Genomic DNA, 14,925 nt, shown 5'->3' with positions numbered 1-14,925 from the left:
CATTGTGAAAGTAAAATTTCACCGAGCCTTTTATATTATAAGCCTGTTAGAACTTCCTTAAATTGAAGGTTAAACTTAATTTGAGATGAAGAAAGAGGAAAGAGATATTCAATTTAGATTTGATGGAATAAACTGCTCTAATCTTGAGAATCTGAAGATTGAACTTACGAAATAAATTACATCGTCACTGTTATTACTAAGCCAGAAGTATTAGCTTGTTGATTGGAGTAAAGAGAGCTGCAAGGGGAACCAAAAAAAAGCAGCAGCTATATTACAAGAAAGACGTATTTTAATTATCATTTTCTTTCAAATCCTCAGCATTCTGTATTACACCTTTAGGCCAAATTCTTACTGCAATTTGGTGGATTGGGAAGTTAAGGAAAGAAGGTTGCAGCCAGAGAATAAGTACATTACATTAGGGAAGTAGACAAGGAAAAAGAGTTGAGTGATTCGTTTCATGCTCCTGTCTTAGTAGGAAGAGTTACCCATTACATATATTGCGTCCGCGAGGTACTTGGTGTGAATCTTTCAAAATCTATTCAAGGATTAAACTTTATATAAAATCAGAAAGATAACTATGCATGCTGGCATTGCATAGCCAAAACGATACATAGCAATGAACTAGTTCACATATACAAAGTTTGTTTTATTACAAGACTTCTTTATGATTATGATCCCGGAGATTAAAAGAGATTAAATATTCTTGAGTGAGTTCCCCTTTTGCACAAGTAGTCTAAAGGTACACTGAGTTCAGCAGAACACTTTAAAGATGGTTGAGATACTACAAGCGGCTCTTTGGCCTCGATGCTGCTGGCTTGAAGCTGGGAAGACCTGTAATTTCTCTACCTGTTACCAGGGTGTTGATTTCATAGGTACCCTCATATGTATAGATGGGCTCCAAGTCACAGAATGCCTAGAGACATTGACAGATATGTGGAGAAAATGAGACCACAAAACATAACTTGCTGCCAGAATGAGATCTATACAACTATACAAGTAAAAATGAAATAGGAAAATAAAGTATCCTGCGGTTTGCATCTGAGGAAGAAAGTAAGCATTGAGTGTTCATCCACAAACCTTTGCCACTAAAAAGTCAGCCAAGATTCCGTTGCCACCAAGTAATTCCCGTCCAAGAGAAACGGTCTCTCTAGCCCTCAAGGTAATCCATGACTAGAAACAAACCATTTGTTAATCACTGCAAAAGATAAATCTACAACAACTTCAAAATCAGTAGAATAAGGCCTTACTTTCCCCAAGCTAGCTTGACCAGGAGTCATTTTACCACTCTCGTACAGCTTGCAAAGGCGCCAACCAACAAGAACCATTGCCTGAATGTTGCCCAACATCTGAACCAGCTTCTGTTGATTGATCTGGAAAGCAGCCAATGGAGCTCCGAACTGCTTCCTCTCTTTTAAATACCTTCAAGTTAGGAAATAATTTAGCCCAGAGAAATGTTGAACTAGGGAACTTTATAAAAACATTGAACAAAAGATTGACAAATAAAGGGTACAACAGAATGCTAATAAGTTTCTTTTAAACCACTTCATGGTAAACAGGTAAAGATATCCTAAATAGTAACTACTAACTTTAGGACCATTTTATCTTCAATTACTTATTTCCTGAGAGAATTAAATATCAAACCCCATCATGAATAAAATCTCTTTGCTTGATCACTTGGCTGTTTTATTTTGAAGTAGATAAATAGCATGACAGCACGTTGACTGATGAGACATGAAAGATACAACAACGACTAAGATGCAATCCTAATCTAGTTGGATTGTTATCAAAAATCCTAATCTAGTTGGATCGGACATATGATTCCTCATTATCCATATCATTCCATCTTGACCCTTTACATTCTAATACTCATCATTCCATCTTGACCCTTTACATTCTAATACTCAAACATGTGTGCTTTAGGACAAATTACAGGTCAGAGGTTCTTAATTCTCTATTGGCATAATCCCTAGATAAACTAAAAGCCTCTTAGTCAACAGACAATACCAGACTTAATGTTCAATGGCCTAACCCCAACTAGTTCATAGCATCTGTAAGGATCTTTTGCTTCTATTACGTTCTGTTCTTCTCCAAGCCTGCAGAGATCTTGAGAAATTGTACATTCTTTGGGGCAACTTCCTTTCAGATGAAAGATATCATATAGGATTTTTTTTTTTTATTTATTTGAACACGAAAATAAGAGGAAAATAAGTTAAGATATAAGGAATATATGTTTGTATGACTCCAGAGAATTGAGATTACTTTCATTGCCACCATAGGACATTGTAGACAACCCTTTATCAAAAGGACATCGTAGACAACAACAATCTCGAAAATCTACTTCCCTTATTTTACCCAGCAGGAATTAGCTTAACGTCCGTGATTTGAACCAAAGAGCACCCAGTATAATTAACTTTCATTTAACAGCAAATAAAACAGGTTTCTAATTGAAATACTACCTGTGGCACATATCATATACACCCATTGCAATGCCTATAGGTTGCCACGAAACCATGACACGTGATACAGCAAGCACCTGTTCAGGGAACAAAGCAGTATAGACTGTCAAGACGATTTCAGCTACTTAAGTAATTGCTGCTACCGAAATATAGACAATAACTTAGAAGGACAGGATTTTAAGTGACAGAACTTCAAGAAAATTGAACGGCAAGATGCATGCATGGAGTATTGGAAATACAGATGGGAAATCGTTATAACGAGAACAGTGAATTTATCAATCAGTATGACAATCACACTGCGACAAAAATCCATTAGCAAACTGAAGATAGTGATTAAAGGAATTTAAAATTTATTCCTTTTTTTTTTTTTGGATAGCTATGTGTTTTCCTCCTTTAATGATTGTTTTTACTTTTTTTGTGGGGTTGGTTCTTTTGGGGGAGGACGGGTATTTTCAAGAATTTTAGAAACTTTATTAGCATCAATAGAAATTAACATTAAGTCATTCTCTTAAGATTTAAGATCTAAATTCACATGGTAAGTTTCTGATTCTTGTTCCCTTGTCAGACCAACCATTAGTGAAGACCTTTTAGTGTATTTAACTATTGATGACTTCAGGATGGTCCTTCTGCTCAAAGTTTTATTAGGGAAACATGCTTATGCACACATTTTGCATCATCAACCTCATTTAATACCTTGTTTGTATCCTTGAAAGAATTGACACCAGGTAGTCTATCCTCATCAGGAACAAATACTTTCTTAAAGAGAATATCTGCATTCTGAACAATCCGCAGCCCAATTTTGTTTTCTATTTTAGTAGCTTGCAAGCCTGGAGCATCCTTCTTTACTATGAAGCTGAGACAAACACAATAACCGATTTTGACAAAAATAAGATGTGGTGAACTAGATTATCTAGATAGTATATCCTGTTACTTACCCATTTATCTGGTTTGTGGCTGTGTTTCTAGCAAAAATAACCAATACATCCGCAAAAGTAGCGTTCCCTATCCACCGTTTTTGCCCTTCAAGGATCCAACCTCCTTCAACCTAACCATTAGAGATCACAAAAGAAAGGGAAGGGGGCATGTTAAGCAGCCTTTTACCGTAAAAAGAACAGAAATAATGAAGAACGATATAGAAATTAATAACCAGGACTCAATTTTAGATTCTAGACCTTTGTGGCAGTGGTCCTCAAAGCACTTGCATCACTTCCATAATCTGGCTCAGTTAGACCCTAAGTCCCAAAAGATATAAATTATAAATACTTATCTAAAGCAAAACAGATGCTAATGCTAAATTGATAACTAACCAAAAATCTTACCCAGCAAGCTACAGTGCTAAGTTCAGCCAGAGATGGTAAGTATTTTTGCTTTTGCATTTCTGACCCGCATAGTCCTAATCAATGTATAAGAAGTTGTCTATCATTATTTAAGACGATTATATCTGAAATGCCCAAAGCTCAAAATAAACAAAAAGGGCGCCAGTAGAAACTTCGGAAAATAATAATATAAAGTTACCAATAGTGAGCATTGCCAAAGATGAATGCACCAAAATGAATGTAGAGCAGCTTGCATCAACTCTGGCAATTTCTGCTAGGGCAACAGCACTTCCAGTTATTGATAGACCTGGACAACCGTACCCCTGAAGCCGAAAGTAAATAAGTGCCTCATAGAAGTTGAAAATGCCAGGAAATAAGAAACTTGTCATGCTCTATAGAAACACCTTTACAGTGCCACCAGATATGTGCAAAGCACCAAGTTTTGGAACGACTTCAAACGGAAACTCTGCTTTCTCCCAGTACTACACAATCAAATCAAGAAATGGATTAGTTTCAAACGCTCAACCTGTTTCTTAGAAATTTGAGTTCATTGAGAGCACTAGAGTAAGTCTTCATTTTTATGTTAACTAACTATTATAGCCATAAATCTGGGAATATTCAATGCATACAAGAAATGCAGAGAACTAGGGAATACCGTTGTCATTATAGGAGCAACTTCTTTTTCCATGCACTCTCTCACTTTGACTCTGATGGCTTTCTCTTCAGGAGTCAAGAGATCATCAAGCTGATAATAGTCCGAAGCTGTAAAGTTTACATCCCAGTTAGTGAAATCCTCAGCATTGTGACCACAAAAATGATCTTTCCAAATGTTACCAAAGAAATAGAATTGCTCAGCTCGAATATCAAAGCACATCGTAACAAAGCTAACTCAGTCCTTAATGAACACAAATTTGTCTTCCAAAATAGCAGTCTCATTTAGCGATTTCTCAAAAAAGTACTGAGCTTCTTTCTTCAAATAATAAATGGTATTAATACACAACTAAGTAGAGTAAAAATCAATCTTACTGCATGTAGGAAAGACGGAAGCTGGTGTTGCTTGAGGAAATGCAGTGGAAACATCCAATGCTGGTAAATCAAAATAGGAACTTTTCGCCTCTTTAATCATTTCCTCTGCATCGCGTTTTAAAATGTAAGTCCTTAATCAAATGAGTCACAGAGAGTCTAAAACACTAAGTAAATAACAGCATACAAACAGAATTACTCAATCAACATCATATAAAATATGAAATCTAACAGCTAGTTTGCCAGATTCTACAAATATTTTAGCTTTTTCACCATCCAAAGATTCTAAAGTGTAACCCAAAGGAATGATCACAGACTATTTAAAAAGATAGACCTCTTCTTCTTGGGAAAACTGACAGGAAGAATATTTATACGAAAGTTATTAAAAAACCATAGTCAACCCAAACAGTGATTCCAAGAACTTTTACTGAATTTTAAAAAAATATTGTACTCCCTCCGTCCCAATTAAAGTGTCTTACTTTCCTTTTTGGTATGTCCCAAAAAGAGTCTCTTTCTATATTTAGTAAAGTTGACAACTCAAACATTTTACGTGATAAGTTTATAACCATCTTTCATTTAAAACCACAAGATTCAAAAGTCTCCCTTTATATTTTAAACTCCGTGCCTAATCAAACTAAAACACCTATATTGATACCTTGCAATTTCATAATTATCCAAAAGAAAACCCCATTTCCATATTCATATCTTGTTCTTTTTTTTTTTTTTTTCTTTTTTCTGTTCCTTTCCATTATGTATCCTAACCAAATTCTTTAAAAAAAACACACACACACACACACATTTCTGGTTACCAAGTCCCAATATTAACAAAGGTTTTTCATTTCCCTCGACTTTTCAATACTTGAAAGACTAAAAATTTCTTGCATTAAGAATTTACTATTCCGTATTATCTTTGAAGCAAAATATCAAAATCTTGATCACATTAAAAACAAAAATATCCTAGCAATTTTATCTGAAAGGAAAAAGAAAAGAAGAGAACCCACCTTGAGTTATAGTAGATGGAACTTTCATGAATACAAAGCAATGATTTTGTCAACTCTTGAGCAGATAGAACAAGCTAAAATGATGACGAAGAAGATGAAGGATGTTTTGGCACGGAAATCTAAGTGTGGGTTATAAGATATTGAATATATATTGATTGATACCCACTCTTGTTCAAAAATAGTGTCCCTCTATGTCTATTTGGGAAAAATATTTACCCAAAATGACACATATTTCTAATATTACCCGTAATGGCTCTCTTATAGATTATTATATACTTCTATACAGGTTTATATATTGTGTACAGTAAATGTATAATGTTGTATATCATAAGGGTGTACAAAAGAAATCGACAAACAACACCAACTCGATAATCCGAAGCAAACCGAGAAAAAACCCGCTTAGCCGCTTGATTTGACTTGGTTTGGTTTTAAAAAGAAAAATTCGACCACTCTTGATTTGGTCTGGTTTTAACTAAAAAAAATCTAATCAAATCAAATCAACCCGATAATATATGAATAAAATTTCAAAAATATTTTATACATAAAAATATTTAATTTTAATGTAATTTGTAAATATTTCTTAAACTTTTTCATAATTTTTTGTCTTTACATATTATTTCAAGCTTGAAATTAGAATTATTTGGGTGTAGTATCTAACTAGTTGTATCAGTTACAATTATTTGATATTAGTAACTTACATAAAACCCAAAAAATATCAAATCAATACTAATGCTAACAAAAGAAATTCAATTCTAACACAATATTGGATATTTATTCTTTAGTTTTATATTAATTTAGACAGTGAAAATAAACAACATAATTTTATTTTGTTTTAATAGTTAGTCATGTAATTAATATTTATTAGCCGTACTTATTTTAGCATGCCTTAATACTTTAGATTATGATCATTTTCTATATGCCTTATAAATTAGGCGTATTTATTATAACATGATTTAGTATTTTTAAATTATGATCATTTTATTTTATGCGATTTCATTACTTTTTTTGTTGTTGAATCTTTTAGTACAATGTCATCTCTCATCTCACATTTTGTGTTATTTTCTTAAAAATATCTTAATTAGATAGTTGTATCTTACTAGAACTAAAGAAATATTTGAGTTACAAGTTACATATTTTATAAGTAGACTTTACCAGAAAAAAACTCGAAAAATCCCAACAACCCCAAAAAATCGAAAAAACCCGAGGTTGAAAAATTCGACTTTTATTGGTTTGATTTGGTTTATATATTTAAAAATCCGATGCAATTGGTTTGGTTTGGTGTTTAGAAAACCCGAACTAACTCGGTCTATACCCCCTAGTATATCGTGTGTATAAATACTGCTTCAAAAAAGAGGTTAATATTGCTAAGTGAGTGTAACATTTTATGCTAGATTGTATATTATTAAAATTATTCCTTTATTTTTTTGTTAAAAAAGAATGTTCATTTATCAAATTAAGAAAGAATTAATCTTATTTTTTCGGACTTGTCCTTTTTAAGTGTTATGTGACCAAATCTCAATATATGTTTAATTAGGGATACTTTAATCAAATTATTTTCTCAAAGAATGTGCAAATTATCTATTTTTACCTAGAAGTTAGAATTTTCTCAAAGAATGTGCAAATGGCTAAGTGGACACTCTATTTGAACATGAGTGCGTATTTGATGGACCGACCCTTATATTGTGTACCTCAGTATTAATTTGTTTGGCGTATTCTGACTAATCATAATGTTTTTTATAGAATTTGTACTTCCTCCGTCTCAAAATATTTATCGTACTTTTCATTTACACGCTCATTAAAAAAGCATTAAAAAGGCAGCATTTTGACTATTTTAACCTCTTAACATATTTCATCATATTCTCTTCTCAATAAATATTTATTTCATTAATGATAAAACCTCTTAAATGTTGGCATGTGAACTCACAAAATCATCCCATTAATGTAATTAATACAAGGGTAAAATGAGAAAAGGTTACTTAATTTTATCTTGGTAAATAAAATCACAAATATTTTGAGATAAGTATTTTTAGTAAGGACGACACATATTTTGAGACGGAGGGAGTATGTATAAAATTATAGGAATTGCCGAATGCTTCCCTCGTTTCATATTATCTCTCTTTTTTAGATTTTGTACCAAGAAAGTTCTTTAATACGTAATTTTCGAAATTATACTTTATTTTTAAATATTAAGATTTTTAGTTACACTTTTTTATAGCTATAAATCAACAAAAAAACCACATGTTTTGTTAATTGAGCAAATCAACCTGGCTTGTGGTGGTTGGGGGGGGGGGGTTGCTTGTGTGGCGCGGGGTTTGGGGGGGTTGGGCTTGTGTGTTTGGAGTGGTAGTATTTAGTTAGTTACTAAAAAGGTAAAATATCATTTAAAATATTTTTCTTATTGGTGGTTAACTTTAATTAGTAGGTTTGTGGAGTTTGTGGGAGATAATATTGCTTCGTCGATCCGCCTTGGAAAGCTGCGTAAGGCAATAATAATTGAACTAAATAGAACAATCTTTTTAACAGCGTGTTTGGCTAAAGTTTATTTTTTTTTTACCAAAAGTGCTAATTTTTTCCAATAAGTACTTATTTTTAAAAAGTGAGGTGTTTGGCCAGAGAGAAAATAAGTGCTTTTAGAGAGTAGCAGAAGCAGTTTTTTAGAAGAGAAAAAAAATAGCTTTTGTCCAAAAGCACTTTTTTGAAAAACACTTTTGATGAAAATACACTTATTATAAATACTTTTTAAAAGCTTGACCAAATACTAATTGCGTACTCAAATTTATTTTTTAAATTAATGGGCCAAAACACAAACAAACTGTTTTTCGCCAAAAATATTTTTTTGAAAAACACTTTTGAAAAAAAATACTTTTTAAAATAAACTGACTTTAGAAGCTTTGCCAAACGCTATAAGTATCCTTTATTTATACTAATTAATGCTCTATTAATTGTGATGACCTTTTGGGGTAAATTGAAAAGATTAGTTGATATTTTGGTCACTTATTTTTATCACGTGACTTTTTTGAAATAGAATATACTTTTTTATCTTTCTAAATACATAAATTTTGTGAAATATCTTTTTCTGGTCAAATATAATAAAAGTAATTGTTAAAACATCATTGTTTTAGTTAAATAATTTTAAATTTGCTATATAATTAAATTTCAGCAAACGAATTTATAGATTTGACTCGAAAAAGAAGAAATACGCAGTTCCCCCTCTGGTTTGATGTTAGGAGTAGTGGGGCATGCTCTTCTTGATATCTGTTTTATTGATTTTGAATGTTTTCAATCAAATATCAGAGTTAAGAGTAAAGAAAGGATGAAAATACGAAACTATATGTACTTGCAGGTTGGCTAATGAAAGTCAATTTAACTTCATTTTCAAGAGATGGATATAACACATACATGAAACTGGATGATCATTTAAAATTGACAATGTTGGGTAACTTGTCCACCACATACATATCCTCTCAGGGAAAGAAAAAAAAAAAAAAACTAAAGCTTTAATATATTGCATTTCATGTTTACATTGATATACTACTAATAAATTCTGGGAACTGATTTTGGAAGTTTTATGTAGAATTGCAAATGAAGTCAATCGAATGATCATAATAATGGAGAGAACACACGATCGCTGGCCACTTGGTAAATTCTTTCAGTGTGGTCTCATGGCTGGAAAGAGGATAACTTCCTGAGAAGGTAGAAAAATGGCAGAGTAAGATTTGACAGGTATTCATTTTTTTTGTCATGCACTGAGAATTTTAACATACTTCAAGAATTCGAGTTTACTAAACCTTGACATTTTGTGAATCTGTAAGCAACATTGTAAGTCTATCAATTCCCATGCCTAGGCCACCAGTAGGGGGTAGTCCATACTCCAATGCGGTAATGAAGGACTCATCCAAAACCATTGCCTCGTCGTCTCCTAATTGTCGATCCTGAGATGACAAAAAACAGTGTTAGTAAGCAGAAGAAGAGTCTCATCTTGGCTTAAAGAATCTCTTCACTTGTTATGAATTCTAACTGTTTTGAACTAGCAGAATACTTGCTAAAAGTACAATTATTGGGATTTTCTTGTTTCTCCCTTTTCTTCTTTTAGCTTGTTTCACATATTATATACTTTTTTGAGAAAGTAAAGAGATTTAGGAAAGAAGGCCGCACTAATTCAGTTTCTTGAATCTTGAATACAGAAGATTTATCCAAATCCAATTATGTTTCCCAATGTATCTTAGATGGAATCTGAAGATTTTGAAATAATAAAACAGTAGATCATATATGCGCAATTTTCTTGTTTTCTTCTGGTGGTAAATGGCAATAATAGTAGGTGCTTAAGATTAATAGGTTTTGTTACTAGCTATCCTCCAATTTGGTTATAATGCAAATGTACCTTTAATTGTTCAACGAAACGTTCTCTCTGTGCTGCAGGATCATTTAGTTCAGTGTAGGCATCACATAGCTGGAGAAAGTGGGGCAGGATGAGCTGAAAGGGTTAATTTAAATAGTACCAAATGCAAGATCACGATTGAAATATAGAAAGCACTTGCATCAACACCAAAAGAAATAACATATTACCTCTCGCCTGTTAACAAATAAGTTGAAACGCTCAGTCAAACCAGGCTCTGATCTATGCGATTTTGCCAGTGGGCTCATGACCTCAGGATGGTTGATAATAAAAGTAGGATTTATGCAGCTTACTTCAACAAATTGACCAACTAGCTGGGGAACAATCATACAGGTATTAGTATGTCAACGAGATACTAAATTCTGAAAATATAACATCGATAATGGTCAACATGACACTTCAAGCCCTAATAGAGTTGCCATTTAACTTGGAAAACAAAATATAATAGTGACAACAGTATGCTATGGCAAATCAGGAAGTGACCTTATCGAGCAATCGTGTTGTGGTATGAGGTGGAGGACATTTGACATCAAACTCTTCACATACATCTAGCAAGTATTTATTAGTAGCTTCACTGGAAAGATCTCTGGGTATATTGATGTTAGCCACTTTCTCCAACTCCGACAACATATCAATCTTTCTGCAATTAACAAATAAGAGGAACTCCAAACCATTAAGTAAATGCTATTCCTTTTGGAAGGTGAGTTTTACATCGTTAATCACATATTTACATACCTGAATGGAGGAGTGAAATCAATTTCTATCGGTTCATTATCCAAGCCATTAGCATGGTACCTTATTTTATAACTTCCAGTTAGTTCCTTCACCATACCTAAGAGCAACATGCAAAAATAGCTTAAATTATATCAACAGATTGAAGACGAAAAGCAATCTAGATAACTATTTGAGAAGCTTGCCTGATAGTAGCTGCTCTGTCAAATCCATCAAGTCGTTGTAATCAGCATAAGCCATATAAAATTCACACATCGTGAATTCAGGACAGTGAGTCAAATCCATTCCCTCGTTCCTGAAATTCTTCCCGATCTCATAAACACGATCAAATCCGCCAACAACCAACTTCTTAAGATAAAGCTCGGGGGAAACACGCATGAATAGTTTTGTGTCCAACTCGTTATGGTGAGTAACAAATGGTCTGGCTGCAGCTCCTCCAGCAGTCAAATTCATAGCAGGAGTCTCCACCTAAGACAAATAGAAAGCTGAGTGAGAAAAGAACACATTAGTGCAGGAGAATAAGTCAGCATTCAAAGGGCTATATCTAGGATTTAAACCTCCAGAAACCCAAGATTATCGAGGAAACTCCTGAGGTAAGAATTGATTCTGGCTCTAGTCCTGAATATAGTTCGAACTTCTGGATTCATCATTAGATCTAAATACCTTTGACGATACCGAGTTTCCTGAAAACCACAAAGTATCATGATTAGCCAACCATAATTAGATGCAGGAAACCAGATTTAGCCAAATATGGCTACTCCTATACAATTGAGAGCGGTTTAACCTAACCAGTGGTGGAGCCACCCTTGTCCAAGGGGTATCAATTGACCCCCTCACTGGAAATTTACACTGTGTACATAGGTGAAAGAAATTATGTATGTATAGTATATGTTGAATTCCCTTAACTTCTTTATATTTTGGCTAAACTTAGTAAAAGTTCTAGCTCCGCCACTACCTTACCATCTACATTTTTATCTAGTTTATCCCTTTTTCTCTTTATCACTTTTTTCTTGCTCCGGAAATGGGGGGCAGGGGGGACTTTAAAAATCCGGATTCTTCATATGATCATACCTGATCCCTTAACACATACGACTCAGGATTTCTTGCATCGCCCAGTGTCCAAGTAACATTAGCTGCTGTTCCTTGGGAACTCTGGAAATAAACAACTCCTTTGAGTCTTGTATTAAGAATCATTGATGTAATATGAACTGGACATACATAAGATAGGTTTCCTTATGGATGTTTCACCTGTGTCTGAGTTTCATCTACGATAGAGGAGGTCAAACGCCTCGGTAGCATGTGTAGGCAAGGGGCTAGCACTGTAAAAGATTTTGCAAAGATACTTAACTCTCCTCTCTTACTCTTCCCTGCAGCATTAGCAGCATAACACCTTAATTACTGGCATAATTTCAAGCTACAAATTGGAATGAATTGGTGAAAATTGTTTGTGAATCAAAATAGGGATCAAATTGGATCCCAACTTTTAAGTGGTAAAAGATAAACATCGTCTTAGTTTTCTTTCTTTAATGGATTTTAAAAGACTAACCAGGAAATCCACGGACACCAATGATGTCACCTCGCTTCACTCCAGAGTGATAGTTAGGAAATGCAACATCATCCATATCCGAATCCCTACCATAAATATGATATTATGAGTCATAAAATGAATTGCAGTTAAAAAGATGGATCAAAGGCGTTCGCTATGCCATTATCCGTTAAGCAGCCAAGGCAAGATACTCTTAAAATCCAATAACTTAATTGAAGTTAAGAAAATAATAAGCATTTTATAGAATGTCTTTGTTTCATCATTTGTTGAGCTCGCTTATTCAAATAACTCAATACCTTGCACTAGCCAGTACTTGTACTTTCGCCCCACCACCAAACAGTTCATAGAAATAGAGCTTTGATGATGATGCTCGCTTGCTTATTACTCTCCCTACATGGATGTGAATAGAAGTTATTGAAATTTCAAATCTAATCAATCTTTAATGGAATTCATAACCTGAGAACCTGCTAAGGAGATATCAAATTCAATGGCCTCAAGTTTCTCTCCAGCACTTAAATAAGCATATCTGCTGATAAATTCAGGGATAGAAATTGTTATGTGAAATGTATGTGGATATGGATTTATTCCAGATTCTCTCAACAATTCAACGCTCCTCAATCTGTTCGCCAAGTATTGCTGCCACAAAAATTTCAACTTTTAACCATTTATCACATTGTGAAAGCTCATCCTGATTGTCGAGTTTTTGGGCTGTAAATTCAAAAAGGAATAATTTCTCACTGAGGTTGAACAAAATGGTAGGACTTACAGTAGGATCCAAATTATCATTCTCAGGCATATTGTGATGCTCCAATTGTCTTTTAGCTACTGTTGCAGCCTGTACATCCAATTGGGGACAAAACTCATCAACTTAAAAAATGTACGCTTTCACTTGCACGTTGGCAAGTATGCAAATAAAGCTAAAACATTTTTTTGGGAGCTATACTTATAAGGTAGTACTAGTACTATTAAGATGACTCAAGACAACTACTAGTATACTTAACTCTTGAGTGTGTCCAACACACCCAAGATTCCATATCATTATGATTGATAAACCAGGTGGTCAAGCATCACTGAGTGAACACTACTAAAAAATCACTATTTTCCCACCGAAAAATGTACCGTGGCTATTCCAACTGAATATCGGTGAGAAAAACCTAAATAGTAGTGTTTTCACAGGGAAAAATTAGGAAGTTTCCCAGTGTTTTAAAGGGAACCTGTTCCCACCGTGCATTTTTCCAGTGAGCTGGTTCGGTGGGAAAAACATGTTTTATGGCACAAATTTCCCTCTGAATGTTGGTGGGAAAAACCTCTGTTTCTATTAGTTAAAAAACATAAACAAAACTGAAAACTTACAAAACAGAAGTTTTACCTTCTTTTCCAGGTCCAGGTGCTCCTTCTCCTTTGCCTTATTCTCTCTCTTAAGAGCACTGTTTCACCAAAGGAAAGTAAACATAAGAGCAGCATATTGATTGACCTACTTTTAGTTTAATATTTGAGCACATATGCATATCCAAAAAATATTTAGATAACTTTTAGAATTGTAAATAGGCAAATGAAATTAAAAGACCAAAAAAGCTAAACCACCATACTTCTTGCTAAGTTGTTCTGTTGAAACAGATGAATCCATTGGTGACTATAATTAGACTTAACAATTTGATGAAATTATTAGAGGATTGATTAAGCAAGTATTTAATTCAGGATTAAACAAGTTGATAATCTTTTACCAGAAATTTGTCTATTAAATAAGGGTTAGCATGACTTAGATTACTAAACAATGGAGTGATTGTCAAGAAATATGTCATTGTCATTCTTCTTATAATATATGCTACTACTACTTTTTCATAACAAAGTAATTTACTAATATCCATTCTCCTTGGTTGACAAGAAATTAATGTTCATTATTCTTCGAACGATACACCACTTTTCCATCAGAAATTAGTATAGTAATACCCAATAATTGTCTCTACTTTTTGAAATTTTGTTGCTAATTCAGGCACCCTTCAACTACCAGGAGGGAAAGAGGGTACAATATAATACAACTATCTTTCTGAATAGCTTAATACCAACTTGTACCATAAAAAAAAATATACGCTTGTCTCAATTTTTTTGACACTTTTCACTTTTTGAGAGTCAAACGAGTTACTCTTTCATTGTAAATTTTTCATGTCTTTTAAATAATTTTAATTAGTATTAATTATGGTGACTTAGTACTTTACGTAATTTTCAAATATGTAAATTTTATTTCAAAAAATTTAAATATTATATGTTCAAACACACAGTCAAAATTAAAAGTTTGACTCTTGAAAAGCTAAAAGCGTCAAACAAATTACGACAGAGGGGTACTAACTTTCTACAAATTGAAAAACAAGGTCCTCTTTGTGCTTTTCTTACCTCTTTTCTTATGGTCAGCCTCTTTCAGCAAATTACTTTAAAACTCTTTTTGGTCAAACTTTCT

The 14,925-nt window shown here is 33.5% G+C and overlaps 2 protein-coding genes across 3 annotated transcripts; both read right to left on the bottom strand.

The window, feature by feature from the left end:
* Window positions 1–536: 536 nt before the first annotated feature.
* Window positions 537–5,945, bottom strand: LOC132049772 (acyl-coenzyme A oxidase 4, peroxisomal-like). Of its 2 annotated transcripts, none has more exons than XM_059440697.1 (13): window positions 5,797–5,945; window positions 4,799–4,903; window positions 4,428–4,534; window positions 4,177–4,254; window positions 3,972–4,095; window positions 3,776–3,849; window positions 3,629–3,688; window positions 3,392–3,501; window positions 3,150–3,309; window positions 2,457–2,533; window positions 1,248–1,419; window positions 1,078–1,170; window positions 537–913 (listed from the first exon to the last, which is right to left on the bottom strand). In XM_059440697.1, the coding sequence occupies exons 1-13, from the start codon at window positions 5,822–5,824 to the stop codon at window positions 782–784; spliced, it is 1,320 nt and encodes a 439-aa protein (XP_059296680.1). In that variant the 5' UTR covers window positions 5,825–5,945; the 3' UTR covers window positions 537–781. The 2 variants fall into 2 exon arrangements, with proteins under 2 accessions (XP_059296680.1, XP_059296681.1); XM_059440698.1 differs by lacking the exon at window positions 5,797–5,945 and adding an exon at window positions 5,605–5,731.
* Window positions 5,946–9,263: 3,318 nt separating this feature from the next.
* LOC132050959 (lysine--tRNA ligase) lies at window positions 9,264–14,514 on the bottom strand. The gene is made up of 16 exons (XM_059442282.1): window positions 14,060–14,514; window positions 13,840–13,897; window positions 13,237–13,305; window positions 12,935–13,106; window positions 12,767–12,860; window positions 12,471–12,556; window positions 12,173–12,291; window positions 11,996–12,076; window positions 11,482–11,607; window positions 11,110–11,392; window positions 10,928–11,024; window positions 10,676–10,832; window positions 10,363–10,506; window positions 10,178–10,246; window positions 9,585–9,728; window positions 9,264–9,481 (listed from the first exon to the last, which is right to left on the bottom strand). The coding sequence occupies exons 1-16, from the start codon at window positions 14,095–14,097 to the stop codon at window positions 9,446–9,448; spliced, it is 1,773 nt and encodes a 590-aa protein (XP_059298265.1). The 5' UTR covers window positions 14,098–14,514; the 3' UTR covers window positions 9,264–9,445.
* Between the last annotated feature and the right edge of the window lie 411 nt (window positions 14,515–14,925).

The sequence above is a fragment of the Lycium ferocissimum genome, chromosome 3, assembly GCF_029784015.1.
Source record: "Lycium ferocissimum isolate CSIRO_LF1 chromosome 3, AGI_CSIRO_Lferr_CH_V1, whole genome shotgun sequence".
In the NCBI taxonomy this organism is placed as follows: Eukaryota; Viridiplantae; Streptophyta; class Magnoliopsida; order Solanales; family Solanaceae; genus Lycium; species Lycium ferocissimum.
This window is presented reverse-complemented; position numbering and strand designations above follow the sequence as displayed.

What these genes read in the sequence shown, in the direction of transcription:
- LOC132049772 (XM_059440697.1), bottom strand. Translation starts at nt 5,824, where the DNA reads ATGAAAGTTCCATCTACTATAACTCAAG. An exon ending in TTCCGTCTTTCCTACATGCA is followed by an intron (nt 4,535 to 4,798) that starts GTAAGATTGATT and finishes TAAACTTTACAG; the next exon opens with CTTCGGACTATTATCAGCTT. An exon ending in GTATATGATATGTGCCACAG is followed by an intron (nt 1,420 to 2,456) that starts GTAGTATTTCAA and finishes CCTAACTTGAAG; the next exon opens with GTATTTAAAAGAGAGGAAGC.
- LOC132050959 (XM_059442282.1), bottom strand. Translation starts at nt 14,097, where the DNA reads ATGGATTCATCTGTTTCAACAGAACAACTTAGCAAGAA. An exon ending in ATTTGATATCTCCTTAGCAG is followed by an intron (nt 12,861 to 12,934) that starts GTTCTCAGGTTA and finishes ACATCCATGTAG; the next exon opens with GGAGAGTAATAAGCAAGCGA. An exon ending in TATTTGTTAACAGGCGAGAG is followed by an intron (nt 10,247 to 10,362) that starts GTAATATGTTAT and finishes CACTTTCTCCAG; the next exon opens with CTATGTGATGCCTACACTGA.